Below are 19,673 nucleotides of genomic sequence, written 5' to 3' on the forward strand. Positions count from 1 at the left end.
TGGGCTGTTCGCCACCGGTGGGGCTAGATATGATTTTGTGCCGGAGCAGCCCAGCGTCTTACAACTCTGCTGTGAGGGACGGGAGCTGATTATCAGGTCCAGAATCACGAGTTTAGAAACATTAACAGGAAGTACGGTACCATAAAGTGGAAACTTTAAGGTGCTTATTATTTTTCTCCTGACTTGTTCCTCTATGTGCCGCTCCACGGGTATCACGTCCCGGGACCGGTGGGACCCTGGCCTGGCTGCCCTACCGGAAGCGAAGAGAACTCCACCCCCCAGGAGCAGCCGTCGGGCCTCAGCCCCGTCTACAGCGGGAGAGCGTGGCCCATGCCACAGGCAGCTGGTTGGGCCCCTGGTGCAAGTCTAGGGCCTGCAGCCAGTCTCGGGGGCTCCGGGGGTGCCCGCTGGCTGGGGTCAGAGGCGGCTTCTCTCGGGTACGGGAAGGCGGACTGCTGTGCAGCCGCGGGCTCGCTCGGGAAACCCACACTCACACAAAAGCGGCAGCACCACTGCGCCTAGGCTATCGTCTCCCAACATGGGGAGACAAAATGGCCGCCGCGCCCAGAGCCGAAATTACATCCGGGCTCCGCGACACGTCCGAACCACAACTCCCAGAATGCTCTGCCTCGACGGCGGGAGACGAGACGCGCTCGGGCGCCGCTTAGGTGGCGCTAGGCCCTGTGGCTCCTCCCTGCAGCGGAAGGCCTCCGAAAACGCGGCGTCTTAGGTCGCTTCCTCCATTCTTCGTTGCACCGGCCAACGGGACGCTTAGTCTTTTGGCAACGGGGTGAAACCTGCCTTGTGCCTGAAGAAACGATACTTCCCGGTGTGGCTTCGGCGCCTGCGCAAAAGCCTGCGGGACGCACTCCAGTTCCCGGCAGGCCCCGCGACGCGCGTTTGCGTGCTGACGCACGGAGTTAGTCGTGCTGACGTGCAGCGCGGCCCAGGCGGGGTGCGAGTGGCGCAGTCGGAGCCCGCTGCGGCCCCTGAGGAAGCCAGGAGGCGTCGGCGTCGGCTGAGGCGGGCGGACCGGCGAGGCGAGGCGGCGGTCTCAGACCCCGAGGGACTCGGGAGCTCGAGCAGCGGCGGCGGCAAGACCTCTCCCCCTCGGAGGCGGCGGGCGGAGGCGGCGGGTGAGAGGGTGAGGGAGCCAGCGAGCCGGGTGGGGGAGGGGCGGCGGCCTCGGCGCGAGGCCAAAGCGCGCGGAGAACGGCGCAGGCCGCCGAGCTCTTCCGCGCGCACGCGCACTCTCCGCCCTTCACTGGCGCGGACACCTTCGCCTCCCTTCCCCCTTCCCGCCGTTCTTGTCGCGCGCGGGCTTCGATCCCCCGTCCCTCCCCCATGACAACGGCGCTCGCGGCCGCCTGTACTGGGGTTCGCGAGCGCCCTTGGCGAGGTGGAAGCGCGCGCGCCTCGGCTTCACTCCTCCCCACCACACGTGCGGCCGAGGTGGCCTTCCCGCAACTGCCGCTTTCGGCCCTTAAGTAGCGGGGAAGCGGCGGCGGCGGGGGACGTGCTCCCGGACCTTTGCCCCAGGCTGCCGATGTCTTGTCCTCGGGCTTCTCTTCAGCGTTGGGCTGCCCGTGCCAGGGGCCTCCCAGACTGCGGGACGCCGCGCAGCCCCCTCCCCCATTCCGCAAGGCCGAAAATAGGCCCCCGGCGCTGCGGGGAGGGCCTTGAACTCCGTGGGCCGGATTTAAATGGTTTGGACTGCGCTATCAAGCCTTTGAGTTGTTAGTGGCGGGGAGAAACCCCAGATCTTAAAAATTGTGAAGAAAGTGAAGGCATTCAGTTTACATTTGCAAGGTAGACGGTTTCCTTTTTTCTTACACTTTTTTAACGTTTCCCGAGAATTCGTGTTAAAACTAAGGAGGCTTTTGGAGACCTTCATTGGGAAGAAAACGCCGGAGTCGTATTTAAGTTTTCTGGTTGGTTTCAGGCGTTATTTGGCACATAGCTCTTCTGAAGCTTGGTTTCCACTCGGCTTCAGTTAGGACGAATCTGGATCAAAATTTCAGAGTGTTTTGTTGCCTTTCATTCTAAGTGCGTGGGCTTAGGGCTCTTCTAAAGCTACTATTTTAGCTTTCTGGGTTCTTTGTGTCCACTCAGCCGCCCTGGAGCGCCCCGGTGCTGAGCTGGCTGTGCTTCCTGATGTCCATTTTCTTGGACAACCCTTGTCTCCCCTTTTGGTACCGTTTCCTTTTTTGCAAATTTTAATGTTGAATTTAAGGATATCTTTCTACTTCCTTGTTAGCTTGGCACTCTGATAGTTTCCCAACAGAAAAGGGTCTTTTTGTCTTCCTTTGTACCTTTTATTTTCTGCTTTTATCTTGGGTAACTTTTGCATATCCACTGTGGCCCCCGCTTTAAGAGTTTTATAAAATCGTTTGGTGATTTGTCTGTGGTGTTGATGTTCCTACTTTCCGTGTCTTAGCACCCCATTAGATGCTGTGGGGTCGTCGTATTTTTTTGTGGGGTAGGGGTGGCTCATTACCTAAAAGTTCTCCGAAACATTGTGACCTAATATCCTTTGCTTAGCACCTACTGGTTTTCCTTCTTTTTTTTTTTTTCTTTTTTTTTTTTTTTGAGACGGAGTCTAGCTCTGTTGCCATTCTGGAGTGCAGTGGCGCGATCTCAGCTCACTGCATGCAACCTTCCGTCTCCCGGGTTCAAGCGATTCTTCTGCCTCAGCCGACGAAGTGGCTGGGATTACAGGAACGCGCCGCCGCCCAGCTAATTTTTGTATTTTTAGTAGAGACGGGGTTTCACCATGTTGGCCAGGCTGGTGTCAATCTCCTGACCTGGTAATCCGCCCACCTCGGCCTCCCAAAGTGCTGGCTTTACAGGCGTAAGCCACGTTACCCGGCCTGGGTTTCCCTTCGGTTTTCCCTTCTTAGGGAGTGGGAGGATTTTTGTGTGAGGTGGTATGAAAGTGTGGGTGAATGGTTGAGCTGAAGAATTAATTGCAGGTCAAAAACATGCTGCAAAGGAAGCAGAAATTTGGTAGGGTAGGGAGAGGCAAAGAAGGACCTAGTTTTAAACTGGGGAGGATTGGAGCTAGGAGATGAAAATGAGGATTGGGATGTAGAGAAATTGATTTTTTGAATTATAATGTTTTTCATTTTTTCCTGGATTTCTGCTTGCCTTTTCCAGGTTTAGCTTCTGTCACCTTGTACTTTCGATATTGGGTCTGCTACTGGGATTGGGTAGGGACCCATCCTTAGTCTAGGGTGAGGAGGTATGGGCTAGCACCCTTCTATATACTCTGTGTGCGTGCATGCAGTAGTATATTTTTCCAAACATTTGTATGATGCTTCTTCATTCTGGAATTTTCTAAATACATCCTTCCCTTTTATCCAGTTCTTTTATGTCTTTGATTACTCTCTCCACTTTGCCTATTCCGTAGGGTTTTTTCTGAGTAGTTTTTCCTCATACATGTATGTTCTAGGAAATTATCTTGGAGAGGATGAGGATGAGAGAATTTATGTAGCCAAGGAATCTCACTAGAAAAACTGGGACTTGAGAATTTTTCAGAGTCACATCAGGGTTGGGACTAGTTGAAAGGCTAGAACCTGGGACAAGGCATGGGGTTAACACAGGAAAGAAGGAAGCGGCAGGGCTGGGAGAAAAAAACTAGGAAGTGCTATCCAGGGGATTGGTGGGGAAGGCTAACAGTTGGACATTAATGAAAGTGGGGTGTAGAGAGGGTTTCTAGATTTAGAGCAAGGTATATGGAGAAAGTATGGGAACGGTTGGAACAGAGACTGGTTTGATGTGTTTAAATAGAGCAGAGTTGAAAGCAGATAATATTTGACAGCTGGCAAGACTTGGAGGAACTGCAAATTGTAAATCCTATTGAGAGGAAAGAAATTGGAGGAATAAAATATCAGGATGGTTGATAGGATCTTTAAATATTTGGAATCAAGGAAATGGCCCTTACCTGGGAGGTGAAGTATACGAAGATTTTCCAAGGTTCATGTGTGTTTCTGATGCGCGTGCCGGCCTTTAGTTGGGGTGTGAGGCTGCACATTCTGAACCAACTAGTCTGCTGTTCAGATACCTAGGGGCTGTGTAGTTTATTTCGTATTTATATAGGGTGGTCTGAAATCCTTAGGTCAGTTTTTGGGAGAGTCTTTGGACATGGACTAGAGGCCCTTGGGTGCCACAGATCTGTGTCTGGTATTTGTTTTGCCCAGGAGGCCTTGGTTGGTTACTAGAGGTTAGAAATTAGAGTAGTTGGTAAGATGCCACTCGTGCATTTTGGGGCCAAAGGAGAATGAAAAGGGACAGTGTGGAGAGGTTTTAGAGGAACAAGATCCTTGTTTGCCTAGGGTGGAAAAAGAAGAAAATCTAGGTGCAGGGAGGGATTATTTAGAATTCTGTGCAAGGGCATTTAGAGAGAAAGGTGGTAAGAACTGGGCTGTGATTTGGTAGAAAGGAAATTTGGAAGGACGACGAAGTGGTTTTTTTGGGAGACCAGGAGGATGGTGGAGCATTATATAGCGAAGACTTAGTGTGAAGATAAATGTTGAAATAGGGATGAAGGAGAGCAGGGACTTGGGTGTGGGGCGGTAAGTGGTTAGTTTGGGGCCAGGGGCCTGACCCGTGTCTCCCCGCTCCCCCTCAGGAGCGGTGGTGCCCCCCCGGGCACGGGGCCATGTACAACGGGATCGGGCTGCCGACGCCCCGGGGCAGCGGCACCAACGGCTACGTCCAGCGCAACCTGTCCCTGGTGCGGGGCCGCCGGGGTGAGCGGCCTGACTACAAGGGAGAGGAGGAACTGCGGCGCCTGGAGGCTGCCCTGGTGAAGCGGCCTAATCCTGACATCCTGGACCACGAGCGCAAGCGGCGCGTCGAGCTGCGATGCCTCGAGCTGGAGGAGATGATGGAAGAGCAGGGGTGAGGGAGAGCTGGGGGAGAGTCAAGCACTGAATGAGTGCAGAGCTGGGGGTGTTAGGTGGGATGTAGGGAGCTTAGGGTGGTTGAAAAGAGGCCTGGCAAGGAGTTGTGGTAGGGGAGGAGGCAAATGAGCTCTAGAGAATTGAAAACAGTTAAGGGACAGTGCTGAGTGGGAAATGAGAAGGCTGTGTGTCTGAGGCGTAGATGGGAGCCTGAGGGATTAAATGGAGGCACATGGGAGAAGGGAGGGGCCGTTGAGGAACAAAAATGTGTTTCAAGGGAGAGATGGGAAAGCAGAGACCAGGTAGAGGAGCTAGGTAAGCTGATAGGTGTTGTCATTGGTAGAAAAGAAGAATGGATGTAAGGATTGAGACCTTGGAAAGTAGCATGGGCAGGAAAAGAGGAATTAGAAGAACATTTGAAGAAGAGGGAATCATGGGCTGGGAAGGGAAGTTTTGGAAAAGGAGCACATTAAGGCAGAAAACTCTTTTAGAGCAGTGGTTTTAAACTTCAGCAATGGTGACCTTTTTATACAGTATCCCTCACTTTGGAATCCCAGGAAATGAAAGGCCCGTTCTTGTTGAAGTTGGGGAGGAGCACTTGAAACCCTGCTTGCTTAATTTTTTTCTTTGGCCCCTGAAGTGTAGCATATATAAAATCCACTGTTCTAGCGGGAGTAGTAAGTAGAGGGAAGAAAGATAATGGGAAAAGATTAGACTGAAGAGAAGGGACTTTTGGGTGACAGCGAGTGAAAAGTTCTGTGTGTGCATGGAGAGGGAAGGGCCCCTTTTGGGAATGAGGGAAATGGAAACCTGGGACTGGGGAAAGTGTCCTGTCAAGCTTAACCCTGAAGGGATTTGTTCTTCAGGTACGAGGAACAGCAAATTCAGGAGAAAGTGGCGACCTTTCGACTCATGTTGCTGGAGAAGGATGTGAACCCTGGGGGCAAGGAGGAGACCCCAGGGCAGAGGCCAGCGTGAGTGTTGCACTCCCCCTCGATGACTGGACTCTACTCTGGCTGCTGGCTGCCGCTCCTGTCCTTTTCCTTACGTGGGACTTCCTGCTTTCGTCTGCATTTCCCATGCCTTATTTGGCTCCTGCTTATACTTTGGTTCTGAATATGGCTCTGTCCTTTATATTTCCTTCAGACTTTTGCCCTTCTTTTCTCTAGGGTCACGGAGACTCACCAGTTGGCAGAATTGAATGAGAAGAAGAATGAAAGACTCCGTGCTGCCTTTGGCATCAGTGATTCTTACGTAGATGGCAGCTCTTTTGATCCTCAGCGTCGTGCCCGAGAAGCTAAACAGCCAGCTCCTGAGCCTCCCAAACCTTACAGGTATACAAGGGCAAGAAACCACTGTCAGCTTCTTTTCTTGATTGTAAGATCCTTGCTCTGTTTTTTTCGTTTTGTGGACTGATTTCTTCCCAGACTCTTCAGATTTTGTTTTTCTGAAGTTGAGGTGTCCAAGAAAATTTGTCCAAGGGCTAGCCACAGTGGGTCACGCCTGTAATTCCAGCATTTTGGGAAGCTCAGGCAGGAGATGACTTGAGGCCAGGAGTTTGAGACAAGCCTGGGCGATATAGTGAGACCCCATTTCTACAAAAAGAAAAAAAGCTGGGTGGTGGCACATGCCTGTAGTCCAAGCTACTTAGAGAGGTGGAGGCAGGAGGGTCTCTTGAGCCCACGAGTTGGAGGTTACAGTGTGAGCTATGATGCTGCCACTACACCCCAGCTGAGGCAACAGGGCGACACTATTTTTAAAATTTTTTAAAATATTTTTTTGAGACTGTCTTTTAAAGAAAAGAAAGGAACGTTTGCCCTAACACCCATCTCTGCTGCTTTTTATCTTTCCCAGCCTTGTTCGGGAGTCTAGCAGTTCTCGCTCACCAACCCCAAAGCAGAAGAAGAAAAAAAAGAAGAAAGATAGAGGACGGTAAGTTAGTTAGAAATTTACTTTGCTAGCCAGAGGACAAATCCTGTGTTCCACTCTCTCTCTGGAAGTGGACAGTTCTGGCTTCCACAAAGCAGGAGATAGTTGTCAGGGAGCGGGGACTTACCATTGAGGCCTCATCTTAAAGGAATATCTGAGTTTTGCAGTGGGGAAGTGTTGAAATTGCAATGCTGCCAATTAAGATCAGCCAGCAGCATTTTGGATTCTGGAATTTTCTTTCATTTTGAGGTTTGTTGACTTAAGGAGTTACTTGCTAGAGAAGGAAGAAAGGAGTCCTGGGCTTAGGTCTGGGGCATTAGTGCTATTAGTATGTTCAGGTGTTTTAGAAACCTTTTTAGGGGAGAGATTGTAAGTGGGAGGGCCAGGAAAGAAGCCAAGCAGAATGATCTTGCTTCTGAATCCATCTTTAGCAGGTCAGAGAGCAGCTCTCCTCGACGGGAGAGAAAGAAAAGCTCAAAGAAGAAGAAGCACAGGTACGAGGTGTGAGTACTTGAGTGATTGGAGAAGGCTTGCTGAATTCAGGCAGAGGTGTTTTTTATGTTTTTTCTTCTCTTTTTTCCGACAGGTCAGAATCTGAGTCCAAGAAACGTAAGCATAGGTAAGAGCTCTTTAACTCATTGGGGGCACAGTGGCATGTAGAGTGGTGATTTCTTTTTCTTGGAGTGAAGCTCAATACCTTGATCTTTCTCCTGTTAACATTCCCTAACTCTTTCCATTTCACTTTTGGTTTTGTTTCCTTTTTTAAAAAAGTTACTTGTAACAACCTTTCCTTATTTCCCAGGTCTCCCACTCCAAAGAGCAAACGTAAATCTAAGGACAAAAAGCGAAAGCGGTAAGTGAATTTGTGGGGAATTTGCTTAGGAAGTAAGTGAACGCCACCTTAGTGGGAAGGGGTTGAATCATTTATGTCCCTGACTGGTAAAGGGTTGAGGGGTAGGTGAGGAAAATCCAGGGCAGGTACAGCAGTACCCTGAGCTGTGGCGGTGGTCTTCCTTCAGGTCTCGGAGTACAACACCAGCCCCCAAGAGCCGCCGGGCCCACCGTTCAACTTCTGCTGACTCTGCTTCCTCCTCTGATACTTCCCGCAGTCGGTAAGGGGTAGTCCAGGAGGAAGGGAGGGAGAGGGAATGATGGGTTAATTAATTTAATATTTATTGAGCGCCCACGGTGTGCTAGGCGCTGCACAGACCATTCGGAAGACACGGTCCCTGCCCTCTAGGAGCTGACAGGCTAAAGCAACAGGATGGACAGACATATACATTTCCCCTTCTCTTTTTTTTTTGTTTTTGTTTATTTGTTATTTTTTGTTTCGTTCTGATGTATATGGACTGCCAGAATAGGGGGGGTGGTGGTTTGTTCGTGGTGTCTGGGGGAGGAAGGAATCCTTACCCTGGCTTCCTTAATCGGGGAAGGCTTCCTGAAGGAGGTGGGCTCAGAGGTGAGTTGTGAATGAAGTGGGTAGGGAGTGGGCTGGGTGGATGGTTTGGGGATGTTTGGGGGAGGTGAGTGAAGGGGTAGAGGGAGAACACTCTTTGGGATTGTGTTGGGAAGAGAAGAACCAAAGTGGACTGTACTTGCATTTCAGTGAATGATTTGAGTTACGCGACTAAGCAGGCTTTTTGGAAGAGGGTTGTACAGTTAGGAAAGGTGGATGGGAGTTGGGGAGGGGGTTTCCTATTCTCCCTTTGAGCTGATTTCCTTCCTCTCCCCCATCCTCAATTAACTCCTGTAGGTCTCGAAGTGCTGCAGCTAAAACTCATACAACTGCATTGACTGGGCGAAGTCCTTCCCCTACTTCAGGGCGGCGAGGGGAGGGAGATGCACCTTTCAGTGAACCAGGTACTACCAACGCACAACGGCCTAGTAGCCCGGAGCCTGCTACAAAACAGCCTAGCAGCCCTTACGAAGACAAAGATAAAGACAAGAAGGAGGTATGTTACTGAGTTGGTGATGTTCATTGGATTGCAAGTGTATAGATTTAGGATAAACTTGTGACGTGAAAGGGAGACGTAGTAACTTACTAAAATAAATTCAGTTATTTTTTTCTGCATTGATCTCCCAGTTCTCTTACTGTATCTGCAGAACTTTTAGTATTGTTACTAGACTGAATTGTGAACCCTTTAGAATCAAATCTCACTGGATATTAATAGGTTTTATATTGTGTCTTGTTTATACATAGAACTGGAACAAAAGTTGTATTTTATCTGTGTACGCCGTGTAATGCCTCTACTTTCTTTTCTTTTTTCATTAAATGCTAGTTATGTCTCACTAAAACTGTTTAATCCATTGGGTTGCCACCAATAGTTTGAATGAAACACTGGAATAGTTTTCTTTTCTAATTTTAAGCATTAATCTTTTCCTCTTGCTTTAGTGATTACAGTGTAAATTCTTGGCCTCTCTCATCAATTTTTCATGTCATCCAGGGTTACCTTTCCAAATTACAAGTTGGTTGACCTTGGAAACTTAACTACTTCCTTACTGCTTTTGAATTATGTTTAAGGCTTTTAATAATCTGGTCTTTTTCTCATTTCCTGTACTCTACCCATCCTGGTCTGCTTTTTTACTCTTCAAACAAATCATGTTCTCACATCTTTATTCATGCTGTTTCTTTTCTTTTAATAGAGTTATTCTTCAAAGGTGAAGTTGCCATTCGCTATAGGAAACTGCTTATTTTTCCATTTAAAGATAGTTTTTTCCGCTTTCATAACATTTTGTAGTGGTATTTGTTGTTAAATGTAATAGTGCGTTAGTTATTTGCATTTTGTGTTTCTTTCAGTTTTAAGATTCTCAGACTATCCATGTCTTCATATGTTTTCCCCACTGTCCTTTATATGATTCATTGTTATTGAATGAAAGTGATCGCTTGTGGTCAGGGGATGTGTAAAAGAAAAGTTATTGGAAAGGGTGTTGGGATCTTAGGAGTGATGTGAAGTTTTGGCGTTTATGAATCCCTATCCCTACTCTTTCTTTCACTCTTAGAAATCTGCAACTCGACCTAGCCCCTCTCCGGAAAGGAGCAGCACAGGCCCAGAACCACCTGCTCCCACTCCGCTCCTTGCTGAGCGACATGGCGGCTCCCCACAACTCCTTGCAACAACCCCCTTAAGCCAGGAGCCAGTGAACCCCCCATCTGAGGCCTCTCCCACTCGGGGCCGTTCACCACCTAAGTCTCCTGAGAAACTTCCCCAGTCTTCTTCCTCAGAGAGCAGCCCACCATCCCCTCAACCTACCAAAGTTTCTCGGCATGCCAGCTCTTCCCCAGAAAGTCCTAAACCTGCTCCAGCTCTGGGGTCCCACCGAGAAATTTCTTCTTCTCCCACATCCAAGAATCGCTCACATGGCCGAGCAAAACGGGATAAATCACATTCTCATACCCCTTCCCGTAGGATAGGGAGGTCCCGTAGCCCTGCCACCACTAAGAGAGGGCGATCTCGGTCTCGAACCCCTACAAAGAGAGGTCATTCTCGATCCCGATCTCCCCAGTGGCGTAGGTCCAGGTCTGCACAGAGGTGGGGAAGATCTAGAAGCCCCCAGCGACGTGGCCGCTCTAGGTCTCCTCAGCGACCAGGCTGGTCTAGGAGCAGAAATACCCAGAGAAGAGGCAGGTCTAGGTCAGCAAGGCGAGGGAGGTCCCACTCTAGATCCCCAGCCACTCGGGGCAGATCTCGTTCTAGAACACCAGCCCGGCGGGGCAGGTCACGCTCTAGAACACCTGCCAGGCGGAGATCACGATCCAGAACACCCACCAGGCGTAGGTCTCGGTCTAGAACACCAGCCCGGAGGGGCAGGTCTCGGTCTAGAACACCTGCTAGGCGCAGATCTAGGACCCGATCGCCAGTACGACGGAGGTCTCGTAGTAGATCACCAGCCAGGAGAAGTGGCAGGTCACGCTCTAGAACCCCAGCTAGACGTGGCCGCTCACGCTCCAGAACCCCAGCCAGACGTGGCCGCTCACGCTCTAGAACCCCAGCTAGACGCAGTGGTCGCTCACGCTCCAGAACACCAGCCAGGAGAGGGAGGTCTCGATCTAGGACACCAAGACGAGGAAGATCCCGCAGTAGAAGCTTAGTTAGACGTGGAAGATCTCACTCTAGATCACCTCAAAGAAGAGGTAGGTCTGGCTCATCTTCAGACCGGAAGAACAAATCCAGAACATCTCAGAGAAGAAGCAGGTCCAATTCAAGCCCAGAAATGAAGAAATCACGCATTTCTTCAAGGCGGAGCAGATCTCTGTCTTCACCACGGTCCAAAGCAAAATCTCGCTTGTCTTTGAGGCGCAGCCTTTCAGGGTCTTCCCCATGTCCTAAACAGAAGTCACAGACGCCACCCAGGCGCAGTCGCTCTGGATCCTCCCAACGTAAAGCTAAATCTAGAACGCCACCTAGACGCAGTCGCTCCAGTTCTTCTCCGCCACCTAAACAGAAATCTAAAACACCATCAAGACAAAGTCATTCCAGTTCATCTCCTCATTCTAAAGTGAAATCTGGAACACCACCGAGGCAAGGGTCCATAACAAGTCCCCAGGCCAATGAGCAATCTGTAACGCCACAAAGACGGAGCTGTTTTGAATCATCACCTGACCCTGAGTTGAAATCTAGGACCCCTTCTAGACATAGTTGCTCAGGGTCCTCTCCTCCTAGAGTGAAATCTAGCACACCTCCCAGACAGAGCCCATCTAGGTCATCATCTCCACAACCCAAAGTGAAGGCGGTAATATCACCAAGGCAAAGAAGCCATTCTGGCTCTTCTTCTCCAAGTCCTAGTAGGGTGACATCGAGAACAACTCCACGGCGAAGCAGATCAGTATCTCCCTGCTCCAACGTGGAATCCAGATTGTTGCCAAGATACAGTCATTCTAGGTCCTCCTCACCGGATACCAAAGTGAAAGCTGAAACACCGCCAAGACAGAGTCACTCAGGGTCTATTTCACCACACCCCAAAGTGAAGGCCCAAACTCCACCAGGGCCAAGTCTTTCTGGATCAAAGTCGCCATGTCCCCAAGAGAAGTCTAAAGACTCACTAGTTCAAAGTTGCCCTGGATCCTTCTCTCTGTGTGCAGGAGCAAAATCTAGCACACCACCAGGCGAGAGCTATTTTGGACTCTCATCTCTGCAGCTGAAAGGACAATCTCAAACTTCACCAGACCACGGATCTGATACTTCAAGTCCAGAAGTGAGACAGAGTCACTCAGAATCACCATCTCTGCAGAGCAAATCTCAAACATCGCCTAAGGGAGGGCAGTCCAGGTCTTCATCTCCAGTCACTGAGCTGGCATCCAGATCTCCAATAAGACAAGATAGAGGTGAGTTGTCAGCTAGTCCTACATTGAAATCCGGAATGTCTCCTGAGCTGAGCAGGTTCCAGTCTGATTCTTCTTCATATCCTACAGTGGACTCGAATTCTCTCTTGGGGCAGAGTAGATTGGAGACTTCTGAATCAAAAGAGAAAATGGCCTTACTCCCTCAGGAGGATGCTACTGCCTCACCTCCTAGACAAAGAGACAAATTTAGTCCCTTTCCAGTACAGGATAGACCTGAGTCTTCACTAGTGTTCAAAGACACACCTAGAACCCTGTCAAGGGAAAGAAGTGGTGCTGGATCATCTCCAGAAACAAAAGAGCAAAATAGTGCATTGCCTACATCAAGCCAAGATGAAGAGTTAATGGAGGTGGTAGAGAAGTCTGAAGAACCCACAAGCCAAGTCCTGTCTCATTTGTCTTCAGAACTTAAAGAAATGTCTGCAAGTAACTTTGAATCATCTCCTGAAGTAGAAGAAAGGCCTGCTGTGTCTTTGACTCTTGATCAGAGCCAGTCACAGGCTTCTTTGGAAGCAGTAGAAATTCCTGCAATGGCCTCATCTTGGGGTGGGCCACAGTTTTCTCCAGAACATAAAGAACTGTCTAACTCCCCACTCAGGGAGAACAGCTTTGATTCATCTTTAGAATTTAGAAACTCAGGCCCACTTGGTACAGAAATGAATACTGGATTTTCTTCCGAGGTTAAAGAAGATTTGAATGGACCTTTTCTTAATCAGCTGGAAACAGATCCATCTCTAGACATGAAAGAACAATCGACAAGATCCTCTAGACGCAGCAGTTCTGAGTTATCCCCAGATGCAGTGGAAAAGGCAGGGATGTCTTCAAATCAGAGCGTCTCTTCACCTGTGCTTGATGCTGTACCGAGAACACCCTCGAGAGAAAGAAGTAGTTCTGCATCTTCTCCTGAAATGAAAGATGGTTTACCCAGAACTCCATCAAGGAGAAGCAGGTCTGGGTCTTCTCCAGGACTTAGAGATGGGTCTGGGACACCCTCGAGGCACAGCCTGTCTGGGTCCTCTCCTGGAATGAAAGATATACCTAGAACACCATCCAGAGGGAGAAGCGAATGTGATTCTTCGCCAGAACCGAAAGCTTTGCCTCAGACTCCTAGGCCGAGGAGTCGTTCTCCATCATCCCCAGAGCTCAACAACAAGTGTCTTACCCCCCAGAGAGAAAGAAGTGGGTCAGAATCATCAGTTGATCAGAAACCTGTGGCTCGGACTCCCTTGGGGCAGAGAAGTCGTTCGGCATCCTCTCAAGAACTTGATGTGAAACCCAGTGCATCCCCTCAGGAAAGAAGTGAGTCAGACTCTTCTCCAGATTCTAAAGCCAAGACTCGAACCCCACTTCGGCAGAGGAGTCGCTCTGGATCATCTCCAGAGGTTGACAGCAAATCTCGACCTTCTCCTCGGCGCAGTAGGTCTGGTTCCTCCCCTGAAGTGAAAGATAAGCCAAGAGCAGCACCGAGGGCACAGAGTGGTTCTGATTCCTCTCCTGAACCTAAAGCTCCAGCCCCTCGGGCCCTTCCCAGACGAAGCAGATCAGGTTCGTCAAGCAAAGGTAGGGGCCCTTCTCCTGAAGGAAGCAGCAGTACCGAGTCCTCTCCTGAACATCCGCCCAAATCCAGAACTGCTCGCAGAGGTTCCAGGTCATCACCAGAGCCCAAGACCAAGTCTCGTACACCACCTCGACGTCGCAGCTCTCGATCATCTCCTGAGCTAACGAGGAAGGCCAGACTCTCCCGTAGAAGCCGTTCTGCCTCATCCTCACCAGAAACTCGCTCTCGAACTCCCCCAAGGCGCCGGAGAAGTCCTTCAGTGTCTTCCCCGGAGCCAGTCGAAAAGTCGAGGTCTTCACGCCGACGGCGCTCAGCTTCATCTCCACGCACTAAGACAACCTCAAGGAGAGGCCGCTCTCCTTCACCAAAGCCTCGTGGACTACAGAGGTCCCGTTCCCGCTCAAGGAGAGAGAAAACCAGAACAACCCGACGTCGAGATAGGTCTGGATCTTCTCAGTCAACCTCTCGGCGAAGACAGCGGAGCCGGTCAAGGTCACGGGTTACTCGGCGACGGAGGGGAGGCTCTGGTTATCACTCAAGGTCCCCTGCCCGGCAGGAAAGTTCCCGGACCTCCTCTCGACGCCGAAGAGGCCGCTCTCGGACACCCCCAACCAGTCGGAAGCGTTCTCGCTCACGGACATCACCAGCCCCGTGGAAACGCTCTAGATCTCGAGCCTCTCCAGCCACTCACCGGCGATCCAGGTCCAGAACCCCCCTGATAAGCCGACGTAGGTCTAGGTCTCGAACTTCACCAGTCAGCCGGAGACGGTCAAGGTCCAGGACTTCAGTGACTCGACGAAGATCCCGGTCAAGAGCATCCCCAGTGAGCAGAAGGCGATCCAGATCCAGAACACCCCCAGTAACCCGTCGTCGTTCAAGGTCCAGAACACCAACAACACGCCGGCGCTCCCGTTCTAGAACTCCACCAGTGACACGCAGAAGGTCCAGATCTAGGACTCCACCAGTAACCAGGAGGCGATCTCGAAGCAGAACTTCACCTATCACTCGCAGAAGATCAAGATCCAGAACATCGCCGGTCACCCGAAGGAGGTCTCGATCTCGCACATCTCCAGTAACTCGAAGAAGGTCCCGCTCTCGAACCTCACCAGTGACACGCCGCCGCTCTAGGTCCCGGACACCTGCAGCTATTCGGCGCCGCTCTAGGTCTCGAACGCCGCTGTTGCCACGCAAACGTTCTCGAAGTCGCTCACCACTTGCTATCCGCCGCCGCTCCAGATCCCGTACTCCACGAACAGCTCGGGGCAAACGGTCATTGACAAGATCTCCTCCAGCCATCCGCAGGCGTTCTGCATCTGGAAGTAGTTCTGATCGTTCACGGTCTGCTACTCCTCCAGCAACAAGAAATCATTCTGGTTCGCGGACACCTCCAGTAGCACTCAACAGCTCCAGAATGAGCTGCTTTAGTCGTCCTAGCATGTCCCCAACACCTCTTGACCGCTGCAGATCACCTGGAATGCTTGAACCCCTTGGCAGCTCTAGAACACCCATGTCTGTCCTGCAGCAAGCCGGTGGCTCCATGATGGATGGTCCAGGTCCCCGAATACCTGACCACCAGAGAACATCTGTGCCAGAAAATCATGCTCAGTCCAGGATTGCACTTGCCCTGACCGCTATCAGTCTTGGCACTGCTCGGCCTCCTCCGTCCATGTCTGCTGCTGGCCTTGCTGCAAGAATGTCCCAGGTTCCAGCCCCAGTGCCTCTCATGAGTCTCAGAACCGCCCCAGCAGCCAACCTTGCCAGCAGGATTCCTGCAGCCTCTGCGGCAGCCATGAACCTAGCCAGCGCTAGGACACCTGCCATCCCAACAGCAGTGAACTTGGCTGACACTCGAACGCCAGCTGCAGCAGCGGCCATGAACTTGGCCAGCCCCAGAACAGCGGTGGCACCTTCGGCTGTGAACCTGGCTGACCCTCGCACTCCCACAGCCCCAGCTGTGAACCTAGCAGGGGCCAGAACCCCAGCTGCCTTGGCAGCTCTGAGTCTCACAGGCTCTGGCACCCCACCAACTGCTGCAAACTATCCCTCCAGCTCCAGAACACCACAGGCTCCAGCCTCTGCAAACCTGGTGGGTCCTCGGTCTGCACATGCCACAGCTCCTGTGAATATTGCTGGCTCCAGAACCGCTGCAGCCTTGGCCCCCGCAAGCCTCTCCAGTGCTAGGATGGCTCCAACATTGTCTGGTGCAAACCTCACCAGCCCCAGGGTGCCCCTCTCTGCCTACGAGCGTGTCAGTGGCAGAACCTCACCACCGCTCCTTGACCGAGCCAGGTCCAGAACACCACCGTCTGCCCCAAGCCAGTCTAGAATGACCTCTGAACGGGCTCCCTCCCCTTCCTCTAGGATGGGCCAGGCTCCTTCACAGTCTCTTCTTCCTCCAGCACAGGATCAGCCAAGGTCTCCTGTGCCTTCTGCTTTTTCAGACCAGTCCCGTTCTTTGATTGCCCAGACCACCCCCATAGCAGGGTCTCAGTCCCTTTCCTCTGGGGCAGTGGCAACGACCACGTCCTCTGCTGGTGACCACAATGGCATGCTCTCTGTCCCTGCCCCTGGGGTGCCCCACTCTGATGTGGGGGAGCCACCTGCCTCTACTGGGGCCCAGCAGCCTTCTGCATTAGCCGCCCTGCAGCCAGCAAAGGAGCGGCGGAGTTCCTCCTCCTCCTCCTCGTCGTCGAGCTCTTCTTCCTCCTCCTCCTCATCGTCGTCCTCGTCTTCCTCCTCTGGCTCCAGTTCTAGTGACTCGGAGGGCTCTAGCCTTCCTGTGCAACCTGAGGTGGCACTGAAAAGGTGAGGGAGCTTGACTTTAGCATCCTTCAGTGGGGAGGTATTGGGGATGGGTTGGGAGTGGGGAGGGAGAAACCGTGTCACAGGTGCTTGACTCTTGGAGGAGGTATGGGGATCTTGACCCTCAGGCTGGGGGTAGAAGAGAATGCTGGGGCGGGGGCGGAGGGTGGAGGAATGGGACAGATAAAAGTCTCCGAAGGTTCATTCTCTAGAGGATAATGATAAGTTTTCCGTCTCTACAGAGGACAGAACTAGAGGAAATGGACTTAATTTTACAGCAGGAGGGATGGCAGTTAGACCTCAAGAGGAACTCCCTGGGCTGGAAGGATCTTCAGAGGTCATCCCATCCCTCTCCCTGCCTCCAGGCAGGACGGCCCCTTCCCCAGCCAACCTGCACTCACAGGGGCCTCCCCAAGCTGCGGCTCTCCGAGGAAGGAGACTACCCAGCTTCAGCTTCCACACCTGAGCCCAGAGGCCTTATTCTTCCATCAGGGACATTCTTGAGGTTTAACCTTGATCCCTTATGCTGCGGGCCCCAGCCTGTTGCTTCTGTTAGCAGAGGTTGGGTCAGCTCGCACCACTGCTCTCCAGAGAATTGCTGGCTCACAGGGCTTGGAGAGCTCCCAGCGCCTTTCTCAGGCACCCCTCCCCCCACTGCCGTTCCTCCAGGCCAAGGAAGGTAGGGTTGGGGCTGGGGCAGCTTGTCTCCTTGTGACACTCCTCTCCTCCCACAGGGTCCCCAGCCCCACCCCAGCCCCAAAGGAGGCTGTTCGAGAGGGACGTCCTCCGGAGCCAACCCCAGCCAAACGGAAGAGGCGCTCTAGCAGTTCCAGTTCCAGCTCCTCCTCTTCATCCTCCTCCTCCTCCTCCTCCTCTTCTTCTTCGTCCTCCTCTTCCTCTTCTTCCTCTTCCTCCTCCTCTTCCTCCTCCTCCTCTTCTTCCTCCCCTTCCCCTGCTAAGCCTGGCCCTCAGGCCTTGCCCAAACCTGCAAGCCCCAAGAAGCCACCCCCTGGCGAGCGGAGGTGAGTGCTGCCTTGCCTGAGATGGAAGGAGGGTGGGGGAGTGACTTATCCAGAGACGGGGCCCTGGGGTGTGAGCTCCCCGCTGGGTGTCTCACGTGACCTTGGGCATCTGGTCGTGGGGGAAGAGGCACTTGTTCTCTCCCCCGCTCGTTGCACCTTGTTCTGGCGAAGGGCTGCGCCATCCACGGGCGCTCAGGCCAGGACTGGGGGGTCCTTGGTTTCTTCCTCTCCCTCTCTCAACACATAGCCTGGTCCCAGGGTTCTAGCTTTGTCTCCCTGTTGCTACTGCCAGGGCTCTGGTCTGGCCACCATCATCTTCTCCCGACTCTGTCCACAGCCTCCTCCCTGTCTCCCCGCCTCCACGCCATTCTCTTCCACATGTAGCCAGAGGGACCTTTCTAAAACGCACATCTGGCTACTTCCCTCCACTCCACAAATCCTTCAGGACGCCCTGTGGCCTGCAGGACAAAGCCCCACCTCTGCGGGAGTGGCGTGTGAGGCTCTTCACCAACGGGCCTTGCCCGCCCTGTGTTCTCCTCCTGCCCGCCCCCACACATGCCCTGTGCTCCAGCCACACCCAGCGCCTTGCAGTCTAAGGAGAGCCCATGCCTTTGGACATGCTGTTCCTTCTGCCTGGAATTTCCTTGTCCGCCTGGTGAACTCCTCGTTCTGCAAGACTCCGCTCAAACAGCACCTTCGAGAAGACTGCCCTGCCCCTTCCCTGCCCTGCCCCATGTCCCCTTTCCTTGGGTCCCCAGAGCCACGCACATCCAGCCCTGCTTCCCACACACGGGGCCGTGCGTGCCTGCCTTCACCACTGAGCTCCTTCAAGGGCAGGGACTGTCTTTTATCTTTGCATCCCCCGCTGCACCCTGTGCCTGCCCACTGGGCACTCGGTGGATGGTGTGCGGGCGGATGGGTGAGTGAGCGGACAAAGGTGGGTCTGAGGCCGGCCCTGTGTGGTGTGAGGTTTGGTGGTCAGGACCTGGGCGGGTGGTCCTGAGTGCTGGCCGGTGTGCTTGAAAGGGCGTGGTGCTATTGGATCCTACTGTGTTCCCCAGGTCCCGCAGTCCCCGGAAGCCAATAGACTCCCTTAGGGACTCTCGGTCCCTCAGCTACTCGCCTGTGGAGCGTCGCCGTCCCTCGCCCCAGCCCTCGCCACGGGACCAGCAGAGGTAAGGCCAACTGCAGGTGTCAGCACCCAGCCTTGTCTGGCTGCCACTGCTTTCTACCAAGAAAACTTTGTGGATCTGTGGTGCCTGAGGTGGTGCCACTTTGTGGCCTGATGTCTGTCCTGTGTTGCAGCAGCAGCAGTGAGCGGGGTTCCCGGAGAGGCCAGCGTGGGGACAGCCGATCCCCCAGCCACAAGCGCAGGAGGGAGACACCTAGCCCTCGGCCCATGAGACACCGCTCCTCCAGGTGCGCATCCTCCTGGAAGGCTGAGGCCGCCTTCTGGGAGCCAGTTGTGGTGGTGGTGGGTGGCAGCCCCATTTTGGGAGTGGCCCAGAAGCTGGCCTTGAGGACTAGGGTCAGAACTCCCTTTTGACCCGGATTTTCTGTTGCAGGTCTCCATAAATTGTCTTTGGGGGATTCCACCAGACCCCAATGCTCTGGAGCCACAGGGAGTGTCCCTTCTTCCCCAGCAGAGCCGTGGGAGGGTCCTTGTCTGCTCTCCTTTAAACCTTAGCAGCCCTCGGATGAAGGGCTTCCTTTCCCTCTCCTTTTTTTTCTTTGTTCCTGTGAAATGTTAATCTCTGTGAGTTCTTCCTGGTTCACGTGTTCTGGGGGGTTTGGGGTGGGAGGGAATGCAGATGGGAGTTGGGGGAGGGGAGGATACAGTTCAGGACACCCCAGCCTGGAGTCAGGGCCTGGGAGGCATGGCCCCAGTTGTATCCAAAAGTTCCCAGGGGTGACTGTGATGGTGGTTGGGACTGGAGGTTGTATAAGGTGTTCTTGGAAGGAAGGGGCAGGAGTTGGAATTAGTTGGTCCCTCCTGCCCCCCATGAGGTTGTGTACCCCTCCCCCCAACTTTTCACGTTTCTTAAAGGCATTTTGGTTTTTTAAAATCTGTACAGCAAGAGCAACTTTTTCTGTCAAATAAAAATGAGAAATGCAGGAAC

The 19,673-nt window shown here is 52.6% G+C and overlaps 1 protein-coding gene across 12 annotated transcripts; it reads left to right on the forward strand.

Moving 5' to 3' along the window:
- Positions 1–410: 410 nt before the first annotated feature.
- On the forward strand, positions 411–19,672 carry SRRM2 (serine/arginine repetitive matrix 2). Of its 12 annotated transcripts, none has more exons than XR_004055400.1 (15): positions 411–1,136; positions 4,631–4,902; positions 5,771–5,878; positions 6,074–6,238; positions 6,759–6,836; positions 7,265–7,327; positions 7,420–7,452; positions 7,636–7,686; positions 7,853–7,945; positions 8,587–8,785; positions 9,834–16,534; positions 17,266–17,553; positions 18,125–18,728; positions 18,859–18,972; positions 19,119–19,672. XR_004055400.1 is itself a non-coding variant. In XM_010376111.2 (15 exons), exons 2-15 carry the CDS (start codon positions 4,661–4,663, stop codon positions 19,126–19,128), a joined length of 8,259 nt encoding a protein of 2,752 aa, XP_010374413.1. In that variant the 5' UTR covers positions 411–1,136; positions 4,631–4,660; the 3' UTR covers positions 19,129–19,672. The 12 variants fall into 12 exon arrangements, 8 of the variants coding, with proteins under 8 accessions (XP_010374413.1, XP_030780633.1, XP_030780632.1 ...); XM_010376111.2 differs by having other exon boundaries at positions 18,615–18,728; XM_030924773.1 differs by having other exon boundaries at positions 18,615–18,728; positions 18,862–18,972.
- The last annotated feature ends 1 nt before the right edge of the window (position 19,673 follows it).

The sequence above is a fragment of the Rhinopithecus roxellana genome, chromosome 20, assembly GCF_007565055.1.
Source record: "Rhinopithecus roxellana isolate Shanxi Qingling chromosome 20, ASM756505v1, whole genome shotgun sequence".
Classification (NCBI taxonomy): Eukaryota; Metazoa; Chordata; class Mammalia; order Primates; family Cercopithecidae; genus Rhinopithecus; species Rhinopithecus roxellana.

What these genes read in the sequence shown, in the direction of transcription:
- SRRM2 (XM_010376111.2), top strand. Translation starts at nt 4,661, where the DNA reads ATGTACAACGGGATCGGGCTGCCGACGCCCCGGGGCAGCGGCACCAAC. An exon ending in TCCAAGAAACGTAAGCATAG is followed by an intron (nt 7,453 to 7,635) that starts GTAAGAGCTCTT and finishes CTTATTTCCCAG; the next exon opens with GTCTCCCACTCCAAAGAGCA. An exon ending in TCGCCACGGGACCAGCAGAG is followed by an intron (nt 18,729 to 18,858) that starts GTAAGGCCAACT and finishes CCTGTGTTGCAG; the next exon opens with CAGCAGCAGTGAGCGGGGTT.